This window comes from Carettochelys insculpta, chromosome 1 (assembly GCF_033958435.1).
Source record: "Carettochelys insculpta isolate YL-2023 chromosome 1, ASM3395843v1, whole genome shotgun sequence".
NCBI classification, from domain to species: domain Eukaryota; kingdom Metazoa; phylum Chordata; order Testudines; family Carettochelyidae; genus Carettochelys; species Carettochelys insculpta.
In genome coordinates this window covers 23,875,644-23,889,765 of record NC_134137.1, presented here as the reverse complement: position 1 = coordinate 23,889,765, position 14,122 = coordinate 23,875,644, and the positions used below count along the sequence as shown (strand labels likewise).

The 14,122-nt window shown below is 44.4% G+C and overlaps 1 protein-coding gene across 3 annotated transcripts in view; it reads left to right on the top strand.

Moving 5' to 3' along the window:
- The window catches only part of LOC142006876 (ras-related protein Rab-30), a 182,062-nt gene that overhangs the window by 58,711 nt on the left and 109,229 nt on the right, over positions 1 to 14,122 (top strand). For all 3 annotated transcript variants that reach the window (XM_074983393.1, XM_074983398.1, XM_074983421.1), the window contains exons 2-3: positions 4,892 to 4,992; positions 7,096 to 7,179. In XM_074983393.1, the coding sequence (XP_074839494.1) occupies positions 4,900 to 4,992; positions 7,096 to 7,179 (177 nt within the window). In that variant the 5' untranslated portion in view covers positions 4,892 to 4,899. The remainder of the gene's footprint in view (positions 1 to 4,891; positions 4,993 to 7,095; positions 7,180 to 14,122) is intronic.

Here is a 14,122-nt window from a genome sequence, read left to right as displayed (position 1 = left end):
GATGAGGTATTTGTTGTTGAGGAAGATGAACAGAAGCTAGCGAGAACAGCGCACATGCCAAGTGAGGAAGGGAAGCAGTATGGATTGATTATGAACACTGATAAAATGAAAACAGTGGTATTTGGTGATAAGGAAATAGGAAGGAAGACCAATGTAGACAGGATCTAACTAGAGATCACAGAGAAGTTCACGTATCTGGGGAAAGAACATGACATGATCTAAGCTGTAAGAAGGAAATAGCGACTAGAATAGCAAAAGCAAGAGCAAGTTTGAAAGCGATGGGTGAGATCTGGAAAAGTAAAGTGGTTAGCTTAGGAACAAAGCTGAGCATCTTGAAAATATGTGTATTCAGCAGCATATTGTAAAGATGTGAAACATGGGTGATAATGAAAGATTTGAAGAGAAGGACATAGGCATTCGAGAGGAGTTGTTATAGAAAGATCCTGAGAATAGGATGGTGGATGCAAAAGGTCACAAACGAGGAATTTTATAGCAAGATACAGATGAAAGAGAACCTACTGCAAAAGGTTATACAACAAAAATTACAGATATTTGGGCATATCTGTAGAATGAATGACGAACGAAAAGTGAAGACCCTGGTATTCGGCGTAATGGACAGTTTGACTAGGAGAGGCAGACCCCAGAGAGAATGGGTAGATGATATAGTTGATTGGTGCAGAGCTAGTCTACAGAAACTAAGCCATGGTTTCTGTACTGGTCAGAGGAAGATGGAAAGAAACAGTGAGGGAGGCATTGAACACCAAGGGGTGCTGAGCCCATGGTTGCTGATTATGATGATATGAATGAAGAGACAAATGCTTTAGTAAACTGGGAAGTCAAGATTTTTAAGTATTTGTTTTTCTCCACCCATGTAATATTTTTTCTGTATTTCTAGCTCATTCCATTGTTGCTTATTCCCACCCTTTATGTGTAGTTTTAGTTCTGGTATTTAATCTCTCTTTTGTTTATGGCTTTGGCAACTGGCTTGTCATCTTGTTTCAGTTTTGGGTCATTATCTCATATAATTAGTTTTGGAGTCTAACAGGGAGAATCAGACATAACTATAGGATATGTCTGAGTTGTTTAGCATTCATACATGTAAATATGAGAAAGCTGCAAAAAAGTTTATCTTTAAGCTTCCTGAGAAGATAAATTTTGAATGTTGGATGGCTTCAGGGAACTTGCAATGGGAGCCAAATGTGAAAGGATGAAATGCATCCCAGGTTTTGAAGGTCCTCAGGGATTGCGAGTCCAGATCCAGTGTTGAGAGTTTTTAGTGGTCCAGAAAGAACTTGCATTAATTGACCAAGTATTTCTAGCATTAACAAATCAAAAAACGTGAAACATTTTGACACTGCTGTCATTATTAAAAAAATTGCTGGGACAAGCTTCTCTTCTCTTCACTGTGAAGATGAGAACAGAAGGACTTGAGGGAGCTTGTTACCATCTTGGGTCTTGTGCAGGCTGGAGCAGCCTTGGGGCCTCACTAACTCAATGTCTAACCACCAGACTTCAGCATAGTTAGAGCAGACCTATTTATGAGTTACTGCTAGCTGATGCTGTTTGGCCCAGGCAAAATGAGTTGTCTATGAAATGAGTCAGTCTGGTTCACATTACCATCTGTCTATGTCATGCAAATCACCATCCCATTAGTCACTCCCTGTTGATGCCTGCTAGTTTGTAGGATTGGTGGAAAGTCCAAAATTTAAATAGATGGAGCAGCTGAACCAGCTTCTTACTTCCTTTGCCATCATGCCTATCAAAAACTCAACAGTGGTTGGGCAGCCGTTGTGCTGTGACCAATGCCTCTTGTGCAGACCACTCTTGTCTCATTGTTAACTTGTTCTGCCCTTTTCTGTAGTACCTGCTCATTGTCTTTTGGGTGGTAAACTCTTTGAAGAAGGGACCATCATTTTGTTCGTTCAATACCTTGCACAGTGGGACCATGAGCCATGATGGGGGGAGGAGAGGAGCTCCCAGTGGGGGATCTCAGGCGCAATGGTAACACAAACGATAATCTCAGGACTGCTTCTTCTGATGGGGAGGAGGCCCAGTGGAAGGCTGATGTGGAGAAGCTTGTGTAGCTCAGATGTATTTGTTTTTTTGACTCACTCCTTCTCTGGCTCCACCCATCTGGGCCATATCTAAGCTTAGCTGTTTCCATCTTCATCATGTTTCTAATAGTCAAGCTCTTCCACCTGTCCAGGTTCCCATGATTCTTGTCCAGACCTTCATCTCAGGCCCTGAAGGCTGTGATCGCCTCCTCTGGCCTAGATGCCAATCATATTGTCTACTGAAAAAGTAGGTGCAAGGATCATCTTCCAGTCTGATTGATCATTTCACCTTCCTCTTTGCATCTCTTCACTGGTTCCTCCTCATGCCCAACCAAATACAATTTATGGTATCCTAGCTTATTAGGCTGTCAGTCTTGTATTCCCCTTGCAGCTATGGTCAGGGTTGATTGTCTGCTTCTCTGATGCCAGGCCATGTTTATTCCCATGCTGTCCCTTGGGGAAACTCCCTGACAAAATTAAAAGCCTTCCACCTTATCGTCTTTTTAAAACCCTCTTTAAAATCTTTCCTCAGCCAGAGTGTCACCAAATCACTACCTTTTGGTATTGGTTAGGCAAGTGGTGAGCTAAGATTTGGCTTTATGCCAAACACTATTGGTTATATTGTTAGCTCATTTCCTTATTTACTACCCCTCTTCCTCACCACACTTGCCCCATTTTTTTCCCTTTCATCCATTTGTTGCTTCCTGACAGACATGGGCTGTGTCTACACGTGCCCCAAACTTCGAAATGGCCATGCAAATGGCCATTTCGAAGTTTACTAATGAAGCGCTGAAATGCATATTCAGCGCTTCATTAGCATGCGGGCGGCAGCCGCGCTTCGAAATTGATGCTCCTTGCCGCCGCGCGGCGCGTCCAGACGGGGCTCCTTTTCGAAAGGACGCCGCCTACTTTGAAGTCCCCTTATTCCCATGGGCTCATGACTTCGAAGTAGGCAGCATCCTTTCGAAAAGGAGCCCCGTCTGGACGCGCCGCGCGGCGGCAAGGAGCGTCAATTTCGAAGCGCGGCTGCCGCCCGCATGCTAATGAAGCGCTGAATATGCATTTCAGCGCTTCATTAGTAAACTTCGAAATGGCCATTTGCATGGCCATTTCGAAGTTTGGGGCACGTGTAGACACAGCCATGGATTGTGAACTCCCCCGGGACAGGGATGTCTCCACTGTTATAGGTCTGGACAGTGCCTACCAAAATGGGCCCTGATTAGTGTTGCCTGTTATTGGACTATGTGTAAGGGTTACGTCTTCACTACCCAGAAGATTGACCCAGTCAGTGTCGATCTTCTGGGGTTTGATTTCATGCACCTATTAGGGATGCATGAAATTGGGCTATCAGGGATTGGCAGTCAACCCCTGTGCACCTCAATATTGTGAGGAGTAAGGGAGGTCGACGGGAGAGTTTCTCCCCTTGACCTTCTGTGAGGACAGCTGGGTAAGTCAATTGTGGATAAGTCAGTTTAGCTGGAATAGTGTATTTACAATCAACTTTAAGGTCTAGTTTAGATCTGGCCTAAGTAATGTATTCTACGTAGCATGTGGCTCTTCAATGAGTCATTTGTGGCTCTGAGCATGGCCAGCACTGACTCCACTTGCAGCTCTTGAGGCTGCCGCCACTTAAACAAAGCTCACAATTAAAACAGAATTTAGGGTTTTTTTGTTTAAGCAGTGGCAGCCTCTGAAGCTGCTGAGCAGTCAGCTGCAGTGGTGGGGAAGCCGGCAGGGCAGGGAGCCCTGGAAGAGGCTGCTGGTAGGGTTCTACGTGGGGGAAGAGAGTTGGAGGGGGGGCGGCCAAGCCTGCCCCTGCCAGAACTGTGCAGCCTCACGGAGAGGGAGGTGGTGGGGGCCAGAGGGGAAGAGCAGCAGTGGAAGGTGGGAGCTGTGGAGCAACAGAAGCCCACAGAGCTTATTAGCTGAGGCAGGCAAATCCTGGTGATGGGGGGCGGGTGGCTTTGGGGCTGAAGGGGTTAAACCTGGGGATGGGGGGGCAGATTTGGCGGCTGAGGCAGGTAAAGCCTGGAGATGAGGGTAACAACTTTCTAACTGATACAAATCAGCGTGTGTGCTGTTCTTAAAATAGGGGTGACAAAAAGTAGGGTTTGACATTATTTATTAAGGGTTGTCTCGTATTGACGTGCATTGCAGTACTGATTGTGTAACTGAATTTGAGAAGATGGCTCCTCTTGCTGTTTCAGTTGCAGACCCCTGGCTTAGCCCAAAACAGATGCACTGGGATCAAAATGTTTAACGAAACCTAGGACTTCCAAAGCTTACTTGTCTCATGTAGTAGTGAGTGTGAGGCTACTTACAGAAACTGAGCAAGGCAGGCTCGTAAACCAACATCGGTAATGCCGTACAGTTGGCTGCCTGAACACTGTGACGAACGGAGGTAAAGTCCATGCTCACTCATCATTTCACAACAGGGCTTTTTGCCAGGCAGGCTGGTAAAGGTTGAGGTGGCTCTGCCAGCTTGTGGTCAGGTTTGTGGTATGCAGAATACCTCTGCATTGGAAAAGTAAGAGCCTCTCACCTGCTGTAAATGCAGTTCTCTTATCTTATTAGCCATGCACACTGTGTAATGACCTGTGTCCTGAGTATTTGGAAGAGTAAAGTTCACCAGTGACTCAACTGATTGCAAAGGCACTTACTGGTTTCCCTGTTGTAAGGGAATCTGAAAACCGCATTGATTTGTTAGTGGTGCCCTGCAAGAGTATCATAGGCCGGGCTCCTGAGAGTGAGGCGACAATGCAGAGCTAGCACTCTTCCCAGCTGGCTGAGTCTCAGAGCTCCCCTTAGGCTTATTTATATTTCTCTTTCCTTTGCAGCTGTGTAAATGAGTATGGAAGATTATGATTTTCTGTTCAAAATTGTTTTAATTGGCAACGCTGGTGTGGGAAAAACCTGCTTGGTCCGACGCTTCACTCAGGTGAGATGTTTCTTCTCTGAAGGGGGAAAATGTTTGTGTGCTTATTGGGGCAGCTTTTGGTTCATGTGCGGAAATCCAGTGGAATGAGTAGCTGTCTCTAAGATGACTTGGAATCTGTGGCTATAAACAGAGGGGTACGCAGTCAATGCGGGTTAGTGAAAGCACTGTGTTGTCTGCATTTCCTCGAGACATCTGTGCTTGAGTTCAGCATTCTCAGTACAAGAAGTAGCACTGTAAGGGTACGTGTCCAGGGTTGTGGCCTCAAAAATGAGACACTCATTGGCAGCTCTAGATGAGAGAAGAACAAGGCCACGGGCGTGATTTTGGTGTATTTCAGATTAGGCCTGAGCGCATCACAGAGACTGAAGTACCCTCTTGCAGCAGCGCACCATCACCCCTTTTCTACCCTGAACCCCGCAGAGTGGGCTAGAAAAGGTGTGTTGGGGGGGCAGCTTTCATAGCTCCTGGGAAGTGCTGTCTGGATAGAGAAATGCCATGTCTGAGGTTGTCAGTGCATCACCTTCTGTTTGAGAATTAGGCATTGAAAGGGCATTTAATGAGCCCCCCTTTTTTTTAGTACCATAGGTTGCTTAAAAATAAAGACAAACAAACAAATAAACCCCCTTTCAGTGTCCTGTGAGCCATACAGCTAAAGTCTCACAGTAGAAGAGAGAATTGGGTAAGTCCCTGCTTGCCTTGCAGAACATGAAAAAACGACAGTGTTGGGGACTGATTTCCTTTTGTGTGCCAAGATCCTGAGGGGCGGGGGAGGGAAGGGTAAGATTTTTGAGTTCTGGGGTACAGGGGAGGTTTGCACATTTTTTTAAAGTAACACCAATTATGGTTTTCACTCAAGTTTTACTTGAAAGTCTCAGCACTTTTCACTGTGATTGGTTTTAAAAATAGGTCTCTGGAAACCTTAAACAGCCTCTCTTCCTCCCTCTCCAGCTGCAAGCAAATAGCTGGCAGCACCAGAGCTACATCCAAGGGGCTGAACTGCAAAATCTGCAGCTAATTGGGAAGCAGCACAAGCTTTGGCTTGCTGCTGCTGCTGCTACTAGCAGAGGCAGAGATGGTCAGAAATCAATGTAGCTTTGTGCAGGTCTGCAGGCCTGGAAACCAATAATTGAAAAACTATTATTATTATTTTATGTTTTATTGTTGTTTAGGTCCATATACTTGGCTGTGCCTAAATATAAGGCCTAAATAAAATGTAGGTTGAAGCTTCTTGACTTAGCTACTGTCAGGATAGTGGCTGTTCATTAACTCACACAAACCTTTGTATAAGATGCTAGAGTATCACTTGGAAAGTGGCTTTCACAGAGCTGCACTTCTAGACCTGCATTAGTTAGGGCAGTGGCATGGTAAATTCCAAGGCCAGTCTGATAGCCTGTATAACATGGCTCATAGAGCTTCCCCAAAATAATTCCTGGAGCTTATCTTTAAAAAAAGGTCCAGTCTTGATTTAATGCTGCCAGTGGTAGGGAATCTACAACAACCTTTGATAAATTGTTCCAAAGTGGTTAATTACCTTTGTTGTTTAAAAGTGATAACATATTTTCAGTCCAACTTTGTCTACCTTCAGTTTCCTGCCACTGGATTCTCTGCTAGACTGAAGAGCCTGTTGTTAAATTGTTCCCTATGCTGCAGGTACTTATGGACTAGTATCAGAGGGGTAGCCGTGTTAGTCTGGATCTGCAAAAGCAACAAGGGGTCCTGTGGCACCTTATAGACTAAGAGAAATATATGAGCATAAGCTTTCATAGGCAAAGACCCACTTTGTCAGATGCAGGTGAAAGCTGCAGAGAGAAAGCTTATGTTCATACATAAGCCATGAAAGCTTATGCTCAGACATTTCTGTTAGTCTATAAGGTGCCACAGGACCCCTTGTTGCTTTTGTACTTGTGGACTGTGATCAAATCATTCTGAGTTGTTTGTACATCTGTTGATACGTCTCTCAGATGGAAAGCTCAGTTTGGGGATAGGGGAGTAGAATCAAAGAGGAAAAAAGACGGGACAAAGACCTGAAGGAGATTAACTAGCAGGTGAAATCTTTTTCATCTTGCAACAAAATCTGCATTAACAAACTGCTTTTTTTTGTAGGGGCTTTTCCCACCAGGTCAAGGAGCCACTATTGGAGTTGACTTTATGATTAAGACTGTGGAGATAAATGGTGAAAAAGTGAAGGTAAGAAGCTACTGACTAACGTTGTTGTGTTACTGCCTGGGCTTAGCTGGACCATGCAGGGTGTTAATTTCTGTGTTTGTAATCTGTGATGGAAGTGGTTGTTGGGCATTGGGAGCTCATAGGAGAGTGAGAGCATCTTTATAGCCTTAATGCCTGGAGAAGTTTGTACTCTTGGATCTTATTCCTGGCTCTGACTTTTTGAGACAGATAGGCATACCGTTGTGCCTCTGTCCATCCATGGAGATAACGTTATACCTTTAACACAGGTCTTACAAAGCTCAGCCTATATTTGTACAGCACTTGCATACCAGGGTTTGTGGAGGCACAAAGAACATTTTCCATTCAACCTCTATTTACTGAGCTCCTATTATTTCATCCCCCCAACTATAGCCAGTGCAGCTCTGCTCCAGCGGAGCTACTAAGGTTGACAGACTTGGCCCTCCAGGGTTGGGGAACTTTGCAGGACTGAATGGCCCTAGAAACACCCCCAATTTCTGTTGAATTGGGTAGCCTTGGAGAAGCTGGGCGACACTAGTATGTCAAGGTGAGTGGGAGTCACAATGATCTGACTTGCCAGTGCTGTGAAAGTTTCAGGTGACCTCTGATGTTTTCCTAGAGTTCAATTCCCTCCTACACTAGTACAAGCTAACAGGAGTAAAAAAATAGTTAATTTCTCTTTTCTCCCATCTCAGATTCTAGTGGGTAGTCAGGTGAGAAAGCCAAGATCAGTTAAACACATACGGCAACATTTTCACATTGTAGGTGCCTGAAGTCAGGTGTCTAAATCTAGTTAGGCAATAAGTGCCTTGATTTTGTCAGATATTCTGAGACACTCCAGGTCCCTTGGGCTCCTCAGATCAGGTGAGAAAATCAGGCTACAGTTTGCCTATGTAGATATTAGGTAGTCACAGACCCTTTTTTAATTATGGGAGTGTCTAGCAGCCCCGTTGTGACAAGGGTTGTGCAAATCTGTAGTAAGAGAGACAAACAAAGGAAGTCGTATCATCTCCCTTTTATGAACTGTGAAAGGAATCACAAAAATGACTGACTGATGCCCCTGGTCACACAGTCCATCTGTGGCAGAGCTGGGATTTGAGCCCAGATCACTGAAGCCTGAGGCAGCACATGAACCACAAAACTGTCTTTCACCCCTTCATTTAAAAAGCTTGGCCTGGTGCCCTGTCTGCTCTGTAGAAGGATTACAATTCTAATGACACCTTTTAGAAAAACAAAGTACATTTACCCACGCATCTCTTACCTGCCTGTCCTGCAGAGGTATGTATGCCTACCTTCCAAGTATGGAAGACTGCAGGACATGGGTGGTCTGTGGGTATAGTTTTTTATTTGGTTTCTTCACAGTGGCGCTTTGTATATGTATATTCATCCAGGTAGAAAGAGACAGAATTCTTGGAATGCTTCCCCCCATCAAAAATTTGCCCAGCCCTGAGTTATAAAATAGCTGTTATTAGTATATCTGAAGTTAGAGATGTATGTCAATGTTTGGAGATTGAGGTCTGTAGCAGAGGCACCAACTTCCCCAGTTCCCAGGGAGTGTTTGACCCATCCCCAGACTGCCCCTTCCTCAAGCCCTCACCACAGCTTCTTTCCTTCCCTGCTCCCACTCTTCCCCCTTCTCCAAGCGTCTCTTGCATGTCATGAAAGAACTGGATGTGGTGGGCGGGAGGTGCTGGGAGGGAGGAGGAGGACTTGATTGTTAGGACTTGCTGGCAGGCTGGGGAGAGGAGAGGAGATGATCCATGGCACTGCTACTGGGTGCTGAGCACTTACTATTTATTTTCTGTGAAGGCTCCAACCCTGAGCACTCACAGAGTCAACTGCACCTGTAGTCTCTAGGTGGCTTCCACAGGAAATAACATCCAGACAGTTTGGGGTTCTCATGTGTAAGTCAGGCAATATCTTTTGACTTTCCTGGGAAGACCATAAAGTGGAAAAGCATAGATGGTAAATTCACTTCTTTGCCAGACATAAGCTGAACAGTGATAGAAGCAGACACGCATAATGCCTGAAAGCAGATTTTTATCAATGAACACAAATTCTTGAGTTTTCTTTCAATGTAAATATCCAGCAGGTGGGTTGAATGACAGCTAAATCCAGTCAAAGGCACTTCTGTTCTGTTGGTCCTCAGGGCTGTTCCTTCCAATTTCAAAATTCATCATGTTGGAGTGATAGAACATTGCCATATTAAATAGTCTTTCCTCACTGAGGGGTAAATCAGATCAGGAGACATGGAATTCTCCCCTGAGGAGTTCAGTCAGAAGTTAATTAACACAGTATTCTAGTGGTGATCTCTAGACTATCCTATAAAAATACAAAGTATGGACACATCAGTAAAAAATTATTACATTAACAGAAACATCAAGCCCTCAGAAACAAAAACAAATGACAAAGACCCTGATTTTTAAAGCAGATTCAGCGTGCTACCTGATTTGTACCCACAAGGAATATTGCTTGCAGTATTGGAACTCACTTTAGTAAACACTTAGCCATCTAAATGCCATGTGCCAACAGACGAGTCAGTGTGATACCCAAGTGCTGGGAATTGTACTGCAAATACTTTCTCTCCACAAAATCAGAAGCAACTTTTCAAAGTCAGATCCTAAGGCCTGGAATAAGTTAAGTGGGGCTCTCCTGTCACAGAAGCTAATATAATACTATGTAGATTACCTGTGGTACCATGATTGGCACAATTTAACTTTCATGTTCCCTTTGAGGTAGAATCTTTTAAGTTTTGTTCACACTGTTGTGGGTTGCTGAGTACAGGACAAATTCCCATCGACTTTAACCTTTCCACTAAAGGTTGCCCAAATGTAGCTAGTGTTTCTGATCAGCTTTCAAAAATTCAGATGTTCAGATACATTGACAAGCTCTTTAAAAACCAACACCTGAAATAAAGAAATGCCCTTTTGAATTAAAATTGAGGCTGTCAGTTAATAACAGTTAACTCATGCGATTAAGTAAAAAAGTTGAAAATTAAATAATTGATCACTATGAATTGCCATTTTAATCACATTGTTAAAAATAAAATACTGATTGAAGTTTATTAAATGTTTTTCAATATTTTTCTACATTTTTCAAATACATTGATTTCACTCACAATATAAAATACAAATGGACATTGCTTACTTTATATCATTATTTTATTACAAACATTTGCACTGTAAAATGATAAACAAAAGTAGTAGTACACAATTCACCTCATACAAGTACTGTAGCAGTCTCTTTATTATGAAAGTACAACTTAAAAATGTAGATTTTTTTTATTACGTAGCTGCACTCAAAAACAAAAACAGTAAAACTTTTGAGCCTACAAGTCCACTCAGTCCTACTTCTTTTTCAGCCAGTTACTCAGACAAACAAATTTATTTATATTGGCTGTAGCTAATGCTTCCCACTTCTTGTTTACAATGTCACCTGGAAGTGAGAGCTGGCATTTGCATAGCCCTGTAGTAAGTATTCTAAGTTCTTTACATGCTAGATATGCTCAACATTTATATCCCTTTATGTTTCAACCATTATTCCAGGGGACTTGTATTCATGCTGATGATAGGTTCTGCTAGATAATGATCCAGGGCAGTATAGAGCAAAACAAGTTCATTTTTATCATCTGAGTCAGGTGGCACGAGCTGAAGGTTGATTTTTTTGTGGTTTAGGTTCTGTAGTTTCTGCAATGCAGTGTTTCTCTTTCAAGATTTCTGAGAGTATGCTCTGCACACCTTGTCCCTCAGATTTTAGAAGGTACTTCAGATGATTAAACCTTGAGTTGAGTGCTGTAACTCTTTTTAGAAATGTCACAATGGTAACCTCTTTGTGTTTTGTAAAATCTGCAGTGAAAGTGTTCTTAAAACAAATAGCATGTTCTGGGTCACCATCTGAGACTGCTATAATATGAAATGTATGGCAGAATGCAGGTAAATTAGAGCTGGAGACAAGCAGTTCTGTTCCAGGGAGTTCAGCCACAATTTAATTAACACATTGTTTTAATAAGTGTCATCAGCATGACAGCATGTCCTCTGGTTTGATGGTCAAAGTATGAAGGTGCACACGAATGTTTACTATATCTGTCATGATAAGCTAAGGAAGTGCCATGCAAACACCAATTCACACATTGATGTGACACTAAACAAGAGCAGGGCAACATTATCTCCTGCAACTTAAATAAACTTGTTTGTCTGCGTGATTGGCTGAACAAGAAGTAGGACTAAGTGGACTGTAGGCTCTAAAGTTTCCATTGCTTTGTTTTGTATGCAGTTAATTTTTGTAGACAGAAGTGAAAGTAAGCCGGTGTGGTCCAATATGCCATACCGGCAAGACAGTAGCCGGCAAGGTCCAGTATGTTATAGCAGCTATTTCTAGTCAATATAGTATATCAGAAAGACACTGTACTGCCCCAGCTCCTCCATGGAGTTGCCTTTCAGGAGAACAGGACTGGGGGACAAGCTGGGAATGGTAGGACAGCTGAAGGAGCTCCTGGTGTTCTGGTCCTTTCCTCATGCACTACTGCCACTCCCAGTGGGACAAGGAGCAGAACCACCCAATACAGCCTCCCAAACCCCACCCTCCAACCCTGGCCTCTGGCAGGACTGCTACTCTATGGAGAGGAGACAACTCTGTGGAAGGGCAGGGCTGGGGCTTCCATTTGCCCTCACTGGCAGAGTGACAAAAGAAACAGAAACTTGGTAGCTCCTCCAGCTGTTGTACCACCCCTAGCCCCTACTTCCCATGTAATGAAGGGTGGGAAAGAATGTGGGGCACAAGCTGGGGGTGGGGTGGAGTCACATGGAGCTGTGATATGCCCTTCCCTTAGCTTGTGTGCCCCGCTTCACCCTGTACCAGGAAGAAATTAATTTTACTTTCACCCCGTTTGTACACAGTTCTTTATCACGATAAAGAGATTGCACTACGGTACTGTGCACTAGGCCAGGAGTGTGCAACCAAAACAGCGAGAAGAGACATTTTTTCAAATTCGGTTACAAAACCAATCCTTCAAGAGCCACAATGCACGTGAATCCGAGACAGTCCTTAGTAAATCGTGTCGAACCGTACTTTTTGTAACCCCTGGTTTAAGACCAGCGCGCACACAATGATTTGTACCTGTCAGAAAGTTTAAGTTACTTTCACCCCTGGACTGGAGAGCAAACGAGGACAAGGACTATGGGATAGGCTCTTTAGCAGGACGGAGCAATGTTTGCATCAACCCTCTATGCCACCCCATTCCCAGGCTCTACCCTCCTTGGCCCACAAATCCCGCCCCCATCTCCAGGGTTAAACCCCCTCAGCCGATGAGCTCCTCCAACTTGCCCACTGAACCTGGATCTTACTTGCCCACCCACTGCTCTCCCCCTGCACGCACTCTGGGTCTTTCCGCCCTGCCCCCACTCCCAATTTCTCAGGCCAGAAAGTGCCTGCAGCCTTCCCAGCCATTCCCTGCTCAGTGGTGCTGGCACTGGACTCACCAGGTCCTGGGGCCGGGCAGGGAGCTGGGACAGCTCCTGAGGTAGCTGAGCCTGCATCGCAGGACGTGGCTCCAGGCGCCGATGGTTGTCAGTGGAAATGGAGAGGGGGGCAGCTGCAGAGGGAGGAGGAGCTGGGGGGGCGCCACGCTGCCCAGGAAGAGGTGCTGTCCCTGCAGGGAGGGAAGCTGCTCTCGGCTCCGAGGAGGCCTTCTCCTGCTGCCTCTTCCTCCTTCTTGGCGGGGCTGTGCAGCTCCAGCAGAGGCAGACTGAGCTGCCCCTCCCCCTGCTCTCCTGCACACTTCCCACATGCGGTGTGGGTGGCTCCCTGCCCTGCTGCACTGAAATCATGGAACTCAATATAATTGGTTTAGTGGCCGGATCCCTCCTGCTGGCTGTTAAGCCAATTAAATCGAGTTCTGTTATTTCAGCGCAGCAGGGCAGGCAGCTGCAAGAGGAGGTGGGGGGGCCAGCAGCACCCAGAGTCGCAAGTGGCTCCTTCGGAAGCTGCATGCGGCTTTGGAGCCGCAGGTTGCAGACCACTGTACTAGGCGAACTGAAAAAGATACTATTTCCTTTGTTTTTTTACAGTGCAAATATTTGTAATAAAAAATAAATATAAAATGAATGCTCCGTACTTAGAGTTCTGCATTACAATTGAAATCAATATATTTGAAAATGTAGAAAACATCCAAAATATTTAAATAATTGGCATTCTACTACTGTTTGACAGAGCAATTACTTTTTTTTTAGTCACTTGACAGCAGTAGTTAAAACATTGAAATTTGAGATATTCCTTCATTATGAATCACTGACAATGGTTACACAAAGTTGGCTTTTATTGTAGATGACCAAAAGTTCATCAGGCTAACAAACTCCAAAAATTCCACATATTTGTTTCACGAGGCAGCTGTATTTAGGCACAAGACCAATGACTCAGAGAAATTTTAAGACAGTCTGTTGTCTGTAGATCTACTTATTAGAATTTAGTCAAGAAATGCGTTGCAGTTGGTGGGCAAATGTGCTTCAAGGGCAGATGTAGATGGCCACTTCCATCCAAAGGGAATTCTGTAATCTCAATATATATGGCAGAAAACAGCCCTCTGTGGAAGCAAGCAACATGCAGCATCCTGCGCATGAGTGTCAGAAGGGAAATCTGGCCGTTAGCAAAGCACTCTGGCGTTGCTTTCATGAAAAGTGGCAGGAGCTCCTCCTTGTTTCTATTGCAGACAGAACTTCCAGTTGGCTTAGCTCTCTTCTTAATGGAATACCTGATAATTGTGAGTTCTGTAGGGCCTACAACCTGCTGTCTTTCAGTAATAATGTGCTTTTGCTAACAAAACCTTCCTAAGTGTCTGCTAAACACTGGGGAATTCTTTGTGGTTCTGGCTGCATCTAGCTTTAGAGCCCTGCACAGGTACAAAAATGTGAACCTGCATCCAGATAAGACTGCCCCACATTTGCCAGACTCA